Source organism: Anguilla rostrata, chromosome 4 (assembly GCF_018555375.3).
Source record: "Anguilla rostrata isolate EN2019 chromosome 4, ASM1855537v3, whole genome shotgun sequence".
Taxonomy (NCBI): domain Eukaryota; kingdom Metazoa; phylum Chordata; class Actinopteri; order Anguilliformes; family Anguillidae; genus Anguilla; species Anguilla rostrata.
The window spans coordinates 23,449,614-23,465,649 of record NC_057936.1 but is presented as its reverse complement, the minus strand read 5'-3'; the positions used below and the strand labels follow the sequence as shown (position 1 = coordinate 23,465,649).

Below are 16,036 nucleotides of genomic sequence, written 5' to 3'. Positions count from 1 at the left end.
ACATGCATACATGTCTTCAGCTGGAATTCAAATAGAAGACTGCCATTCCAACACAGTGTAGTTGCGTAATGATCAAAAGTAACAGTGCTTATGCAAAATGAAACGTAATTTCCAGAGTTTATTAAGAAGGGTTGCAGTTACATGGGGGGTTTACAGTGAGTGCTTGACAAGCGGTCTCTCAGTTATATCCTGCGTTCTTCTGTCCAGGTCAAGTTCCCTTTTGTATTATCTGAATATATCTTAAGTTGGACATAGTATCACATGGAAGCAAACTGTATTCAGTACATAAATAAGTTGGCCTAAGTGCTAGCTATCGGAAAGAAAAGCCACTGTAAACACTGTGTAACATAATTATACTCTCTACACTTCCTCTGATCATCAATTTGCAATTTGACCACTGGTATTAAAAATTTTTTAAATCTATTTCTATAGTAATGCTTTGAATTTGAAATCAGAGAAAGGGCACTTATTCTGCTAAATTTCAATCTATGACAAGGGAAGCGAGAACACCAATACCCTCCAGGTGGAAAGAATTACATTACTGTTTCTGTTATTCTCCTTAGGAGTATCCATTGGTCACTTCACCTTTCATACGGTTACACAAGCTGGCTCTTCTAAATGCAATTCAGTTAATATTGTTCAATAATGACAATATGACTGAAGCTATAAAATGGCATTAAACAAATTCCTGAGAAATGCACCACAAAAGAAGTTTACATTTTTATTCCCAACTGTTCAAACAGGAGCTAAGCCAAAGAAATCCTCTAAATTAAAAATGCTGACTGAACGTGTTAGTCAGGAAATGCATTTAAATGCCATGCAAATGTGAGAGAAAGTCTGCTTTCTACTGATATGGTTAAAAAATGCATATCTTTCCTACATTGCGTTCACTTACCAACTGGATTCACTGCATTAGGTCTTGCAGCTTATGGTTCTTCAAACACAACTGACAAGATGATTGATTTAAGTTTGTTTCACTCAGAAGTGGGTTTAATTTCAAGATGGAATTGATTTCCATGAGTGGGCTGTCAATTAAAGAACTGAACGTCTACATGTTAGGGAGAAACTGAAGGAAGCCGAGACGATATTGATCCCGTGGCAAAATGAAAGAGGGAGACTATGATAAAACACCATTGCGTGAAGTGCTCAGGATTGCAGGTTTGACTGAGATTGGTTTATTGGTTTTAGCAATTACATCCGTTTGTGCCATTGAAAAAACAGTGATGATGAACCATCATTTGTTAGTCTCCATTTGCATAAATCCCCCCCCCTCTCCCCACTTCAATCAGTTGACACGTGATACATTTGGGTAGCCGTTTGATCCTTGAATTGAAGAATTATTCATTGGGAACAACAGATATCTTCACATGATAAATCGGCCATCGCCCATTTGTAAACCTAGGCCCTTATAAAGAATGTGCAAACAACATGGAAAAAAAAATAACAATTTGACCAGCCAATCGGATCACTGGCCATGAACCAATAAGGCGATAAGGGGAGTGTCAGCAGCAGAGCGGCGGCAGCCTCAGGCCTGAGCCCATTAAAGACAAGAAGGTTGTGCGCGGGACCCAGCAAAGTGATCAGACCCTGGCGAGGCTGGGACTGGCAGCGACGCTGCTCTCCAGATGCTCCTGACAAATGGGGCTCGCGAGGTGGCGTGTACGGCTAAAAGGAGCATATGGGAGCCCCATCCAACACAGGCCCGAAACCCCAAGGGACGCGCAACAGCCGCTGTGCTAACTCAACTTACAAATAAATTAGATTTTAGATACATATGTGTGTGTGTGTATATAAATATATATATATATACATACACACATATGTATACTTATTAATCCATGTGTTTTAAAATGATTAAGTACTAAGTACACACATAGCTAGAACACTTATGCAACAAGCTAACTTTCAATCACAAATAACTCAGCTGCTCATAAATATTAGATGGGTGATTTGACGACACACTGTCGTCAAGTGCCACATAGGCGCAGGTGGTGCGCACGGCCCAGCAGTTAGGCGTGACCTATGGAGAGACCCCCCCAGGTTATCTGGGATCCCCCACAGTGTGTTTGCACAATAATGATGGGGGACTGCGAGGGGGGTTGTGGACGAGCAACATCCCTACAGTCGGAAATTCCCTCTGGTTCGTTACATAACCTACAGACCTGCAAGCCCACATTCACTTTGCCTGGATGTTGGAGCCCCGCCCCCCCAGCGATCAGCAGTTAGCCTGAATGCTGTGCTCCGGCTGCAGAGCTGGGCGGGAGCCGTAACACAGCCGCATTAGAGACCGATAGGCCAGAGGAGGCCGTGCAGCGCTGAGGTACTGGAGAAATAAAAAGAGAGAGAAAGACCCGGGAGTGGTGGGAGAGAGGTACAGAGACAGAGCAAGGTGCTGGGGAACCCTTTTTTTTCTAGCTTAGCTTGGACACTGCTCGAACGGTTGCATATCACAGCCGAGGAAAAGTTAGGGGTCTTGGGTTTTTATGCTGCTTTTTTATTTATTTATTTATTGGGCAAATGTGATAATCTGACTGGATGATTTTTCCACTGTGTGACAATGTGGTCGATAGGAAGCTCCCTCATTATTCATTTTTTTAAAAACCTCTTTGTCACTTGTTGTAGGTGGTGTACCGCTGGTTGAAGGGGTTGTCGGGAGACTTCGTCCACTCCTTTTTGAGCAGCTGTTTGAGCTGCGACAGCCGCATGTTGGGGTTCTCCATTTTGACGCGGGGCATGTGCAGCTCCTCGAAGGCCGCGAAGGCCGCCTTCATGCGCCGCTCCGGGTGGCGGTCCACGTCCTCCACCGTGCTGATGAAACCGGCACAAACAGTTCAGTATCTGTGATACCTGGGACAAGCTCTTAGATCATTACTACATGGCAGCTGGTTTCTTTATACGAATTCAATAAAAACAACCAAACAGAACAATGCTTACACTCTGTGTACATTATAATGCCTTAGAGGACTGTAAAACAGCATGAGCCACTTGCCTGACAGCTTACTCAGTAAACTTTCAAGAATGGGGTATTGGTTCCACTTCTGCATATCATGCGTTAGTGACACTTTATACAGTGAAACAATATACTTCTTAATAATATATTGTTTAATTTTACCAATCCAGGCAGTTTCATAGTACAGAACACTGCTGAACTGAGAAGTAAATACTTCCAACAGCCATAGAAAAATGACCATTAAATGGAAACAAAATGCCGTGGAAGCGTGAACCACATAAAATAGTAAAATAGCTGCTGTACAGAAATAGAACAGGAGGAATTTATTGAGAATTTATTGGCAAAATATAAAGAGCTGCTACTGACACCAGACCATTTGACACCATTAGACAAAAGGCCGTGGGGCCCATCCACACACTAGAACAGAGCATGTACAGGAAGAAGATTTTAAGGAGAAACAAAACACCCTCCCAATATGAGGAGAGAGGACATACCTTAGTACTGCGATAGCATCCTCGATAGTTCTGGCGTCAATTCTGTCATCGTCTTCTTCCGGAACAATACGATTCACATTCTGTTCCAAGGGGGTGTCCAGGTGAGTTATTTCTGCGATGTGCGGAAGGAGAGAGAGAGAACGAGAGAGAGAGAGAGGAGAGAGAGAAAGAGAGCGAGAGAGAGAGCGAGAAGAGAGAGAGAGAGAGAGAGAAAGAGAGCGAGAAGAGAGAGAGAGAGAGAGAGAGAGAGAGAGAGTGTGTCAAGGAAAGGGATTCCATCAGCTCAGACACAACTCAGAACTAAGGGCCTTCATGTTTGAATGCTTGCAGCTAGCGAAGGCAAAGGTACGCAGGTGAGAGTGGCGGTTAGCGATGGCGCCATCGCCGGTACCTTTGGGTTCTTCCTGCTGCTGCCGCTGCTGCCGCTGCTCGTTGATCAGGACGTCCTCGATCTGGGACCGCGTCACCTTGCCCCCCGAGGCCTCCTTGGTCGATTTGCCCTTCAGCCTGGCGGCCTCCTCCTCCAGGAGACGCTGGTTCTCCTTCTTCCGCTCCAAGGCCTCCAGGCGCCTCTTCTCCTTGTCATCCTGACAGACAGCGGGAAAAATATGAGAGAGGGAGGGAGGGAGGGTGGAGACGAGCAAAGGGACACATGTCATGAGAGCAGAGTGGCCATTACAAAAAGAAGAGGAAATCTAACAGCAAGATCATGGTAATGAAGTAGACAGAATGCCCTACAAGCCTCAATCTCGGTATTTTGACAAGGTTAAAAATTATATTTCGGCAGACAATTTTCATTGTAATTTCAATGGCGAAGTAGACCCGAAGGATCCCAGCCATAGATGGCGAGAGTTGAAATAATGAAAAAAAAATGAATTTATAAGCAAATTCCGAGCCTGACGGAGACCAAGGTAAAAAGGGGTCAGCGATCAAAGTCACAGCGATGAGCAATGTGCTGGCTTGCACCAGAGCGGGCCTGACAGGCGGCGTACACATCAGTCACGACAGGCAGCGGCAGCATCACAAAGGCCCGGCATGGAGATAAGCTGGCAAGCTAAGAGCCTTCACCGCACACAAACAGCGCCAGAGAACAGGTGCAGCCAACACCTTCTCCATACGGCTGCTTGCTTCCAAAGTCACAGAATCACCGAGTGGGGCGGGGAGAAAACAACAAACAAAAACAACCTTTAACTAAGCAAAGGGACATCTCAATTAATGGGAGCGCTTTCATTACAAACAGAGGCAGGAAAGCAAAGAAAATCAACTGGGGGAGGCTGGAATTAGGGTAAGTGCCTGATGCGATTGTCCGTCATGACAGAGACTTCTGCAGTTTCTCTTCGAAGCCAGAATGATCTAAATATCTAGACGCACGCAACAAATGTGCAATCTGACCCAGAGCCTGTATTCTGAGAAGGAAACCGGACTGAGCATCGTCAGGGGAAGCAGACTTTTAATAGGACGATACAGGTGTGAGCGGAGGCGGAGAAATGCAGGTCACTGTGACACCAGACTAATTCGGACCCCTCCTCCCCGCCCACTTTGAAGCACCACTTCATCTTCCACGGCCCTGCCGGGAGTCCTTTTTGTTTTCTTTGGAAGGGGGACAGAAATGGCGAGACAGAGCTCCCAGAATAGAACATGGGAAATAAGGCTACCTGAAGTGACAAGCTAATAGCAAAACCTTGCTCTGTGAGCCCCTGGTCTCCTGGAAGGCGGCGATCAGCACGGCAGGCCTGGCTCAGCCAGCGGAATCTGCGTTGTGTATTGATGAGCCCGGCTCGATTTGGTGACGGCGTTTAGTGAAATGAGAGGCGGGGCGCAGGGAGCGACTTAACATTTTACCCGGAGCCGTTGGGACGAGCAGGTCCGGCAAAAGCCGGGGGACGCCGTTGCCCCTCACTGCCGTGGCCCTGTAGCCTAAATTATGCATGACAGTGAGAGCGAGAGGGCCAGGAGGGAGGGGGCGGGGCGGGATGCCAGGCAAGAAGGCCGGAGCAGACGAGCCCGTCCCCACAAGCCGCTCCCCTGACACAGACGCGTTACGGCCCGACACGGAGAACTCCTGATTTAGGGAAGCCCGGCCGATGAGGAACGCGATGGCTTCAGCGCTGACCCCGCTACGACGAGTCCGTCGTCGGTCTCCTAACGTTTCACCTCGTCAGAAACTTTACACGCGCTCCGGGGTGTAAGGCAAGCTCGCCCGCCCCGGGCTGGCCGGCGCCTGGGGACAGAGCGTTACGCGCTTAATGTGATGCGCAAGGAGGCGGAGATGAAACCCGAGGAGAGAGCAGATTGGATGGACTGCTCCTTTCAGTCTGAGCGACACCGGCCCTCGCCGAGGCCAAAAGGAGCATGTTTAAAAATAATTTTTTTTCAAAAAGGGGGGGTGGCAGACTGAGTCTCGCGTGTCTGGGAGAAGCGAGCCGGCGCCCGGGCTGCCCTCTGCTTTTCGGTCTGTGGCGGATCGCGCGGTCAGAGGGGCATTTCCCTGGCACCGAGCCCGGCCCTTCCCCGAGAGGACGTGGGCACGGCCGGCAGCGCGCCGCGGCAGCCCTCTGCCGGAGAATCTGCCCGTCCAGTCACGACGCGGCACCGCTCGCTCCGGTCCACCAATAGAGTACTGTGCTTACTGCGCTGTAATCCACCAGTACAGCTCCACAGAAGGCCGTGCTGACCTCTAAAAGGACTGCCAAGGTTATGCTATGTAATGTAAATATTGTAGCTGATCAGCACTTATAGATAATTCATAAGGCCAGCGAGGGTGACCTGAAATAAGGAACCGATACCCTAGGAGCAGCTGTCAGCAGTGTTCAGAGACCTGTCATCTCGTTTACTTACATAGTGCCCCTTAGCTCCACCAGGTCTATTCAGTGTCACCTCTGGGTGGACTCCAGCCCAATTAACAGGCCGTCTCTCATTATGAATCAGTCCAGAGTTATTATTTTGTACTTTTCAGCATTTTTGTAGATAAAATTTTCACGGAGAAGAATTCACACAAAGTACAAAGGATATTCTCAGGATCCAGAGAACTGGGGGGAGAGGTGGCAATTTAACCCTTTCCACCCACCTGGAACACCAGTACACATACCACACCGCAGGCCAACATGTGAGCAAGAAAGAACTACAAAACCCATCAATGAACAATGTCAGCAAAACAAAGAGGCACCCATGTGATCAAATAAAAATATACAGCAAATACCATATGAGGAGAGTCTATAAGACTAATGTATTTCTACAGCCATGTGAACTCATTACTTTTTCTTTAGAACCAGTATAACAGTCAATCATGGGTTACACTTTAGCAAGTAAAAACTGTGCCATGCCATCTGATGTCACACAGTATACACAAAAGGGTGCACATCTGTCTATTTTAGGCCATTTCCTCCACAGCTTTGTGGATGTGCGAGTTTTCTGTTGGTGGAACTACAGAAAGAGCTGCTGCTTGACAAAACTGCCATCAACCTGAAGATAGCCTACTCCAACGTTGGTTTGCCTTTCTGGTTTTTCACCTACAAGGGCGTGAGTTTGTGTGTCTGGTAAGTTTTGGGCGATACTGGTCTTGCTGGACCACGGATACTGCACCATCATGCAGAGTATTTTCGCTCCAGTGCTTGTTTTCCACGTTGCATGTGTGGTAGCCTAGCTACCTAGCCACAGATTTTTGTCATCTACCTTAACTTGTGCAAGCCATCGCCGCTGTACCGGTCATGAGCAGAAGGGCTTCCCTACATCAGATTAGCCATGCCGTGGGTCTTTGGTAACAGGACAACTGGGAATGACGGAGCTTTGCATCTAATTTCCAGCATCTATGTAGCACATAGATTTCCTTATATTCTGAGATACCTAAGACGATCTATCATGCAATTATGCAACCAGGTTTGTTCTTGGTAGAAGAGCATTAACTTCTTTGTTAGTATACTTATCAACTTTCATAGCATAATATATACCAATGTAATACCGTACTGATTTCATCATACGGAGTATCCACAATGTGAAACGATGATTTTCCTTCATTTTGGCGAGCAGATAAACATGTCCAGTGTCAAGATGCAACTTAAACTGTCCAGTTTTTCGCAATTGTATTGCCATCAATGCACTCAACTGATCCATTTTGAAATGCAGCCAAATGGTAAATTATGATGTCACACCAGACTATATGGAACTAGAAAATGTGAAAAAAGCATTAACCTCACACAAGTCCTTGCACTGTCATTGTCATTCTGTAGACCTACCTGTTCAAAATATTATGTAGTCAGCAAGCTTAGCATGCTTCCAAAATTCTATCACAGCAGTTTTCTGCATTAGATAATTCACATTTAAAATATAAAAGTAGTGAGAGTTTATAAAGAGACAAATGGTAGGGCACAGGCAGGCTCTTTTTTCTCATCGCAAAATACATAATATTTGCAAGGTGAATTTTATTTGAATTTTTTTTATCTTCTCTTTTAAAGCACAAATGGCTTTTAATCAAGGCATATATGGCATAATAATTGATAGTGAAATGATATTAACTTAAAAACTAATGAATACTGAAAAATACACTACATGGTCAAAAGTATGCGGACACCTGACATCCAACATCTCATCAAAAATTATGGGCATTATGAAGTAGGTCCACCCTTTGCTGCTATAACAACCTACACTCTTCTAGGAAGGTTTTATATTTGATGTTGGAGCATTGCTGCAGGGATTTGCTTCCATTCATCCAGAAAAGCATTAGCGAGGTCGGGCACTGATTGGGTGATTAGGCCTGGCTGGCAGTTGGCTTTCCAATTGATCCCAAAGGTGTTGGATGGGGTTGAGGTCAGGGCTCTGTGAAGGCCTGTCAAGATCTTCCATACCATTCTCAACAAAACCATTTCTACATGGACCTCACTGTGTGTCCAAGGGCATTGTCATGCTGAAACAGGAAAGGGCCTTCCCCAAACTGTTGGGGATACACAAAATCATCCAGAATCTGATTGTATGCTGTAACCTTAAGACCTTCACTGGAGCTGAGAGGCCTAGCCCAATCCATGAAAAACATCCCCAGACCAGGGGTGTCTAGATACTTTTGGTCATATAATGTTTATGAATAATTAGGCTGAGTTCTTTCCGCTAAAAATCAGCAGCTAATCACAAAAACTAAAAAGACTAATATCCTGAAATAACCTCTGATTCAAAAGCAGGCCAAAATGAAAATGTGAAGAACCATGTAAACTCATTCTGCCTGGACTTAATCCCTATGATACCCATACACAGTAATGACATCCAAGCACAGATAGCACTGGACTGTGAAATCCCCATCATTCAGACTCATTCAGATTCAATTCACCATCACAGGCACAGGTTAGCAAGCTGAAATTTACTGCCACGAACTTGAGGTTCACAAACAAACAAAATGCCACCGATAAATAAGAGAAAGTTTGAAAAAGTCGGCTACTCCACAAAGCTAAGCGCATTTAAAGATTCTGGTCGGAAAAGCTCTCCATATTCGAATATCTCACTCACTACTGCTGCCAAGTTTCTGCAGCAACCTAACATGGGGGCTGTGTCTCTTGCTGCCTTTGATAATAACACTGTCAATGCAGCCCTCTTTCCTTAGACACAGATCTGACTTCAGGTGATTTCCACACCCCAAATCTGTCTCAGGCCCACTGCCTGAAACATTTGCTTCAAATCCAACAATTGTCAGTCATATTCAAATCTATAGCTACCTGCAGATTATACAGCTGGAACATCCGTTACGGGAGCCAATTACCCCGGTACAACTGTTCCCTCGCTACCAATAACAAATAGCCTACATTACCACAATGATTCTCAGAGTACAACAAATGTTCATCTGCACTGGAAGTTAACAGCAAACATAAGCTATCATGGCAAAGACAGATCAATTTGGCTTTACAGCTACAGAAAACATTAAATATCACAGGAAAGACCAGAACAATTCCACAGAAAAATTCATGGTAAAAACTGAATATCACAGGAAAGAGCATATTTGCTTTCCGTGTTGTTTATTGCACCTGTGAACTGGGCATTACCCGACAACAAACTACTGTAATATACACATAATGCTCAAAAACAAGGAATAAGTATTCTGAAACAAGATTTCGAGAATTGAATCACAATAAAAAATATATAGGTCATAGAAAATAGATGATTCCTGTAGGGCAAAAATTGAGCTGCCTGATGTATTTCAGCTGAATACCAGACAAAGCCAGCATTTTGACTCCAACAGCTGAAATCGATGCGCCTCTGAGCACACTTTAATTATGATTGCTGCCTTCTTGCTGTTGTTGTGTATTTCCAGTGCACAGATTTAATCCCAAAACTGATATCAGGAACTGCAACAATAATATCTCCGGGCAGGCAGTGGAGCTTTCTGCAGTAGACAGCTACCCCTGTCTGCCATCTCAGCCTCACAGAAGAGAATGACAATCCCAAGAGAGCAAAGTCAGCCCTTTACAGTACTACCATGCCAGGCTCTCTACTGCCATCCTGTGGTCAGTGTCTCTTATTGCCTGCTCCACAACCAGGCCTGAGGCCTCAACCACCAGGCAGGGATTACACAGTCAAGTTCTCCCACCTGTGTTACTTAATTCCAAAGTGGCTTCTACATACAAATGTGTTTTTCCCTTTATTTCCAGCCCAATCTGTCAGCAAGAACAGTGACATTAATGCAGCCAGAGCATGCGTGCCCACAGAACACAGCACCTGATAGTGGAGCAGAGAAATACGATATCTGCCAGAACAGCTTCAGCAAAACTCTTCAAACTGATATTAAAGCACCACTACACTTACAAACTGCTGGGGGAAGGATGATGAGAGGCAATCCTTTTCCAAAGCTGTCAACTATCATTTAAATGAAACAGAGAAAAAGATGCAGAAAAAAAATAGGATCCTTCAAGAAAAAAAATATACATAACTTCCAAGCCCCTAAACTGAATGAAGCAGAGATAAGTACCCCTTCAATGCCGAGTTCAGTTTCAGTGTTTGTCAGAAAACACAAAATGAAACAAAGAGCACTACACACACAAGCTCAATTGTGCAATTTTGTGAACCAAACTATTCTCCACTGGTCACACACCCTTATCATTAAAAGGACTAGTGCTGTACAATGATTGGCCTATCAGACAAAGGGCACAGGGAACCACTTCATTTACATGCAAATCCACACAGGCAGAGGCAAATGCAGCAGGCTGCTTTTCTGCTGTACAAATGGCCAATTACGAAAATCCATAACTGGGTGTCAGCATAATATTTCCAATGTAAACTCTTCTTTGTGACAACAGAGAAAGAGGGAGAAACACAGCTACTTCCAAAAACAATGTTGAAGGACAGAGACAGGGTAAAAAGCACAGCCTGGGTGGACACAAAAGTGAACTTACATTACGTTGTATATATTTCAACTGTGTTGAGCAAATAGCACATTCATACACATATTCATACTCATGCATTTTCTGTTAATTTTAAATAAGCTACCCTTGAATGCTTGCATAAATAAAATATCCAACTAATATCTGTTATTAAAGAACTAGGGAATTACATCAAACCCCACAACAACATTTAAAAACAGCTTGTTTTATTTGTAAATCAAGAGACACATTTTCTGGTTTTGCCAGCCAGTCACAAAGGACGATTTCAGCAAAAATGTAGACTGAAATGGAAGCCAGTAGCAAATTGGTAAAAAGTTCATGTAAAAGTGCAGTGATAATATGTCCTTGAAATTTTCTTAATGTGTGAAGCATGTACTCTCAATATTCAATCCACACCCATCTCTACAGCTTCCCTCAAAATTAAAAATCCTTTCATACTTTCACCTCATAGCTAAACCAATGCAGCTCAGATGTTGTCAAGACTCTCACTTTGGTGTAGGCTGAATTGGGTTACAGGTAAAGCTATCGCACCCCTACCTATCAATCACTTACCACATGGGGTGTATAGACTCCCCTTCCCTCTCAGTTGTCCTTTGTTCCAAAGGTCCCCTTCTGCAACATGCCATCAAGATCCTACTGCCATGTCCTCACCTACCTTCCTCAGAATCCATACAGGGACACTCAACCCCCCTACACGGCACAGGATTGTATTCTACAATGGATATTATGCCTCTTTCTTCCATCATCAGCTGCTAATGACTGTTGACACTGTACACTGGGTAGGCCTATACCTCCTGATGCTTCACTCCCCCCAGTGTTAACTCAATTCCACTACCCATCACAATACCTACAATTTTAAGGGTAAATCCACTGCGTTGTTCATTGCTAAACTTCAGGCCAAAGGGCAAAAGGGCACATTTATAGGATATCTCATTATATGAAAGGCGTTCTATATTTGGAATGTGATTGTGAGACAAATTGATTACAAGGCACATCAACAATTAATTTAATAATAAAAGAGAAATTCAAATTAAGAAAGCAATTGCAAACGAGTTTTGCTTTGCAATGTGCTCCTTTACTCAAGAAAAATCTTAATTTTATATGCACAAGCAAAATCGAATAAAGTGCACACGGATGAAGTTTTGTGATTTACATTTTCGCACTGCTTTTTCTTTTTTGTTGTAACTCTTCTCATGTGGTTTTTTACTGCCCTTCACTTGAACAGCACGCAGTAGCCGATAAATCAGTCTGCACTCCAGGTCAAGTGAGAAGTGATATGTATCTCCCCGAGGGGGTGATCTTATAGTTAAGCATTACAAGCACTTTCAGAGAGCAGCTCATACACGAATCGTACAAAAAATGTAAGATACTGTATGCATAACTGGTATCAATATGAGAACAGCTAGAATATTTTCCAGCAAATCCGTTGCCCATTTTTTCCAAATGCTACATGGTAATAGAAGGTATACTAGTACAGAGATCCAGCAAAGTGCAGCATCGGCTCTGGAGGGTGTTAACACTGACAGCAACATCATCCTACATTAGCAACATTTTATTAAACTGCAGAATAGGGAGTAGAGACGACTTTGAAAGTGTGCTACCATTTTCCTGGTTACAGGTACAGCAAGGTAGTTCCATTGCAGCTGTAACTTTTAGGTCTAGAAAAAAACCCAACATGTGTGAAATGCGGTTTCTCGAGTGGTGAATAAAGTTTTTTTGGGAAGCAGTAATCGTGGTTTGTGGAATTTATTCCAATTTTAAATGTCCTCAAAAAATGAAAAGCTGTGTCACGACTACTAAAGCAGAGCCAATATTAACAACAACCTGGAAGCTACTTCTGAAGTTGCAGCATACTTTAATACAGGTGCAATGGGATGGTGAATACTCATCTACATTAAAGTTGACAGCAAACCACCTGCCAAACGTTTCACACGTACCAATCAAGCATATGGTCCATAGATTAGCAGTTTACTCTTACAACTTTAGAGTTAGTCACTGCTAAGAACCCTAAAATGTAGCTGTAGCTAACTACTTGCTTCACATATTGGTGAGGTTACTCACACCGTACTTCTAAATGGAGATGAAGTACCATACAGCTACATGCACTATAGGACTCTCGCTCACCTTCCGCTGTTCCTTCTTCAGCACATGTTTGTCACTTTCTTGCCACAGCGCGTCTTCCTGCTCTTGCTTACGGCGAGCGTCTGCCACTGCTTGGGCCTCAGCCTTGCGAGCCCTTGCGGTGGCCGACTTGGAGTTCTCTCCCTGGAACTTCTTCGGCATTCCTCCAAGGGTCCCTTACAGCTGACGGAAAGAATGTGGCCGTTATAACAGCTCTGAGTAGACTAATAATGGCTATGCCACCGCCACAAAAAAAACACAAAATATATTAGAATTTAATTTTTAATCTATATTTAATATCTGTCCTGTGCTTAAATCCATTAAATTCACCTATACAATGAGAATATATGCCGTGCATTAAAATCTGACATTAAAATAATTAAGTGATCCATTAAATCTCAACTATCCAAAGTATGAGGTTTCATTGTGCCGCGGTCACATAATATGATTTTTTTAAAGCACGCTACTTTAGGTGTTATGTTTTCAAACGTGAGGGAATTTATTTTTTATTTTTTTATTTTTTATTTTAAAGGGCTTCCACAAAAATATCAGCTAGCTAGAATGATTGCTTTCAAGCAAATGGGATCCACAGAATCTGGATGAACTTGGCAGTAATACGCCCTGACAAACGATAGCCTCGCCAGTTAAAAAATATAATTAAAAAAACAAAACAAAAAAGCACAACCAGGCTTCGTAGCACTCGACCAAATTCAGGTTAACGTTAGCTAGATATGTGGTAATTGTCTCCGTTGGTGGTGAATACAGTATAATCTCCTCAGATAACGGCAAACATTAGTATGCAAGCTAACGTTAAGTAATACTGGTTAAGTAATAATAGTGGCCCACACTCCACCCCAAATCCTACTGTAACCCTTCACTTATCTAGCCAAACTCGGAACAAGCGTACTTACTCGAGATAATAATTATGATAAACTAGTTACGTGTGCCGTCCGCTAACCATTTACCATTGGTAGTTGGCTAACTGGCTAGATACCGTCATAGTCTAGTCAACTGAAGAATCTTGGTGTGCAGTGCAATCAGTGTTACATAAAGGCAGATATCATTATCTAAATAACGTAAAATAATTGCCACTTTAATTTCTCTTACCACAAATTTGCCACGAACAAGCGTTTCACATCATATAAACAATGATTTGACGTGGTATCAGACTTATACATCCTTGTGCGGTAATGTTATCAAGCTAGTAATTTTGTTATCCACAAAGGTTAGCATCAAACCACCTAGCACTAGCTCAGTAGCTAACAGTTTCTAGAGAAGACAGATAGCGCTAACGACGTTTGTGAAATAGAAATATCGTCAGGCTACCATTTGGTAATATTTCAATGAAATCATCATACATCATGTGAAAATGATTCGACACCAATCCATCACACTATATATTACCAGGTAACCTTGTAATTTTCCAAATAAATACAGGACTTATAAATAATAATAATTTTTTACAGCCTAATATATTCATCTTACCTTGTGTAGCTAGCTAGCTAGCCTTCTACAGGCCAATGTTGTACATTGAATAGCTGTCCGTACCCTTGCCTGCTCGAGGAAAGAATGCACGTTGATCCTATTTTTATACAGGGTATGCGTTGATCTCTCACAGTATCATATAAAAACAAGTATTTCAAAACAAGTAATGCTAGATTCTTTATACAAACGTATTATTCAGTAGATTAGACAAATATGTTATATTTTAAGGCGTCTGCTATTAACGATGGGTCCTTCTTGAAAATGGCGCGTTTTGAATATGTCAGCACTGACGTCAATCCATGAGACACTTTCTCGACCAGTAGTGTGCATGTTGATGTGGGCCCCTGTTCATTGATGTTGATCCATCGATCTCTAAAATCCACATTAGCTGTTAGATGTACGCAGCATAGCCTATGTGACGACTAGCCGGTAACGAGAGATTTATGTTCGAAATATTTTATGTTATCCTAGATTGTGAAATTTAAGAATGTACATATAATGATATGTAATAAGGTAATTTAATTAAAGATTCTATGCAAAAGGTCCTCTTCTGGGTTGGCCTACATTTGTTTTTGAATATCATGAACATGTATAACTAACTATAAAGGTAATAAAGTGAACACTTCCCTGTTCAAAATCTAAATTGCTAAGACATATTTTAGAAATGCATTACATTCTTTTTTAAAATGACCTCCGTATTTTTGAAAAATGATTGTTTTTTATTTACTCAATTTTTCTCAATGTGGAATGCCCAATCACAAGTGTAGGCACATTGATACAATCAGTCCATCAGTAGTGGACTCTGCAAACCCATGGGGGAGCTACCATAGTTAATTCACGCATGGAACTGGCACTGCTGAGGCAGATTGCAGGCACCTGCTTATCTAAATAAATCAGTACTAAGCGATGTTTTCCCTTGGGCGATGCTATGGCTGTCACCCTGCCTGATTGCTTGCGAGTCATCACACAGTCCACACAGTCCTCGTTTGAGGTGCAAAAATGCTTGTTTGTGCTTCACTGATTTTTTAAATATTTATTTTGTTAGGATTGCAAAACGAAATCATTCATTCGGCCTCAATCAGTGTAGAAATTAAGGATGGAGTCAATATTTATTACATTATCTCAAAAATGATTCCCATTTGTTATTGTCTCTGCTATTATACACCCAAAACAGGCCATTATAACAAAGTGTGTTATAATATTTTTCAGATGCTCTTATCCAGAACAACTTGCAATGCCATAATGGAAATATACATGCATTATACTGTATATTGTAAGAACAACAGTAGCAGCACAAGTAGCCTACAGCACAGCCAATGGAAAGTGAATTGTATTCAAGCTGAACAATAGTGGTAAAATATAAGAATATAGCAGTAATGGCATGAGTGTGATTTTGAACAATTATTCTTCAGAACAATATAATGCATTGTATTAATGTGCACCTATACACACATTTATCTACAGTATAAGTGCAAGATCACCTTATCAGTGCTCAAAAAACACTAATTAATTCATTAAAAAAGTTCACACTTTATTAGGTACACCTGTCTAGTACTGGGTAGGACCCCTCTTTGCCTCCAGAACAGCCTGAATTCTTTGAGGCATGGATTCAACAAGGCTCTGGAAACACT

The 16,036-nt window shown here is 42.7% G+C and overlaps 1 protein-coding gene across 2 annotated transcripts; it reads right to left on the bottom strand.

Moving 5' to 3' along the window:
* Window positions 1-88: 88 nt before the first annotated feature.
* On the bottom strand, window positions 89-14,639 carry ccdc124 (coiled-coil domain containing 124). 2 transcript variants are annotated; one of them, XM_064331566.1, is made up of 5 exons: window positions 14,406-14,639; window positions 12,924-13,103; window positions 3,836-4,031; window positions 3,445-3,556; window positions 89-2,808 (listed from the first exon to the last, which is right to left on the bottom strand). In XM_064331566.1, exons 2-5 carry the CDS (start codon window positions 13,080-13,082, stop codon window positions 2,610-2,612), a joined length of 666 nt encoding a protein of 221 aa, XP_064187636.1. In that variant the 5' UTR covers window positions 13,083-13,103; window positions 14,406-14,639; the 3' UTR covers window positions 89-2,609. The 2 variants fall into 2 exon arrangements, with proteins under 2 accessions (XP_064187636.1, XP_064187637.1); XM_064331567.1 differs by lacking the exon at window positions 14,406-14,639 and adding an exon at window positions 14,028-14,191.
* Between the last annotated feature and the right edge of the window lie 1,397 nt (window positions 14,640-16,036).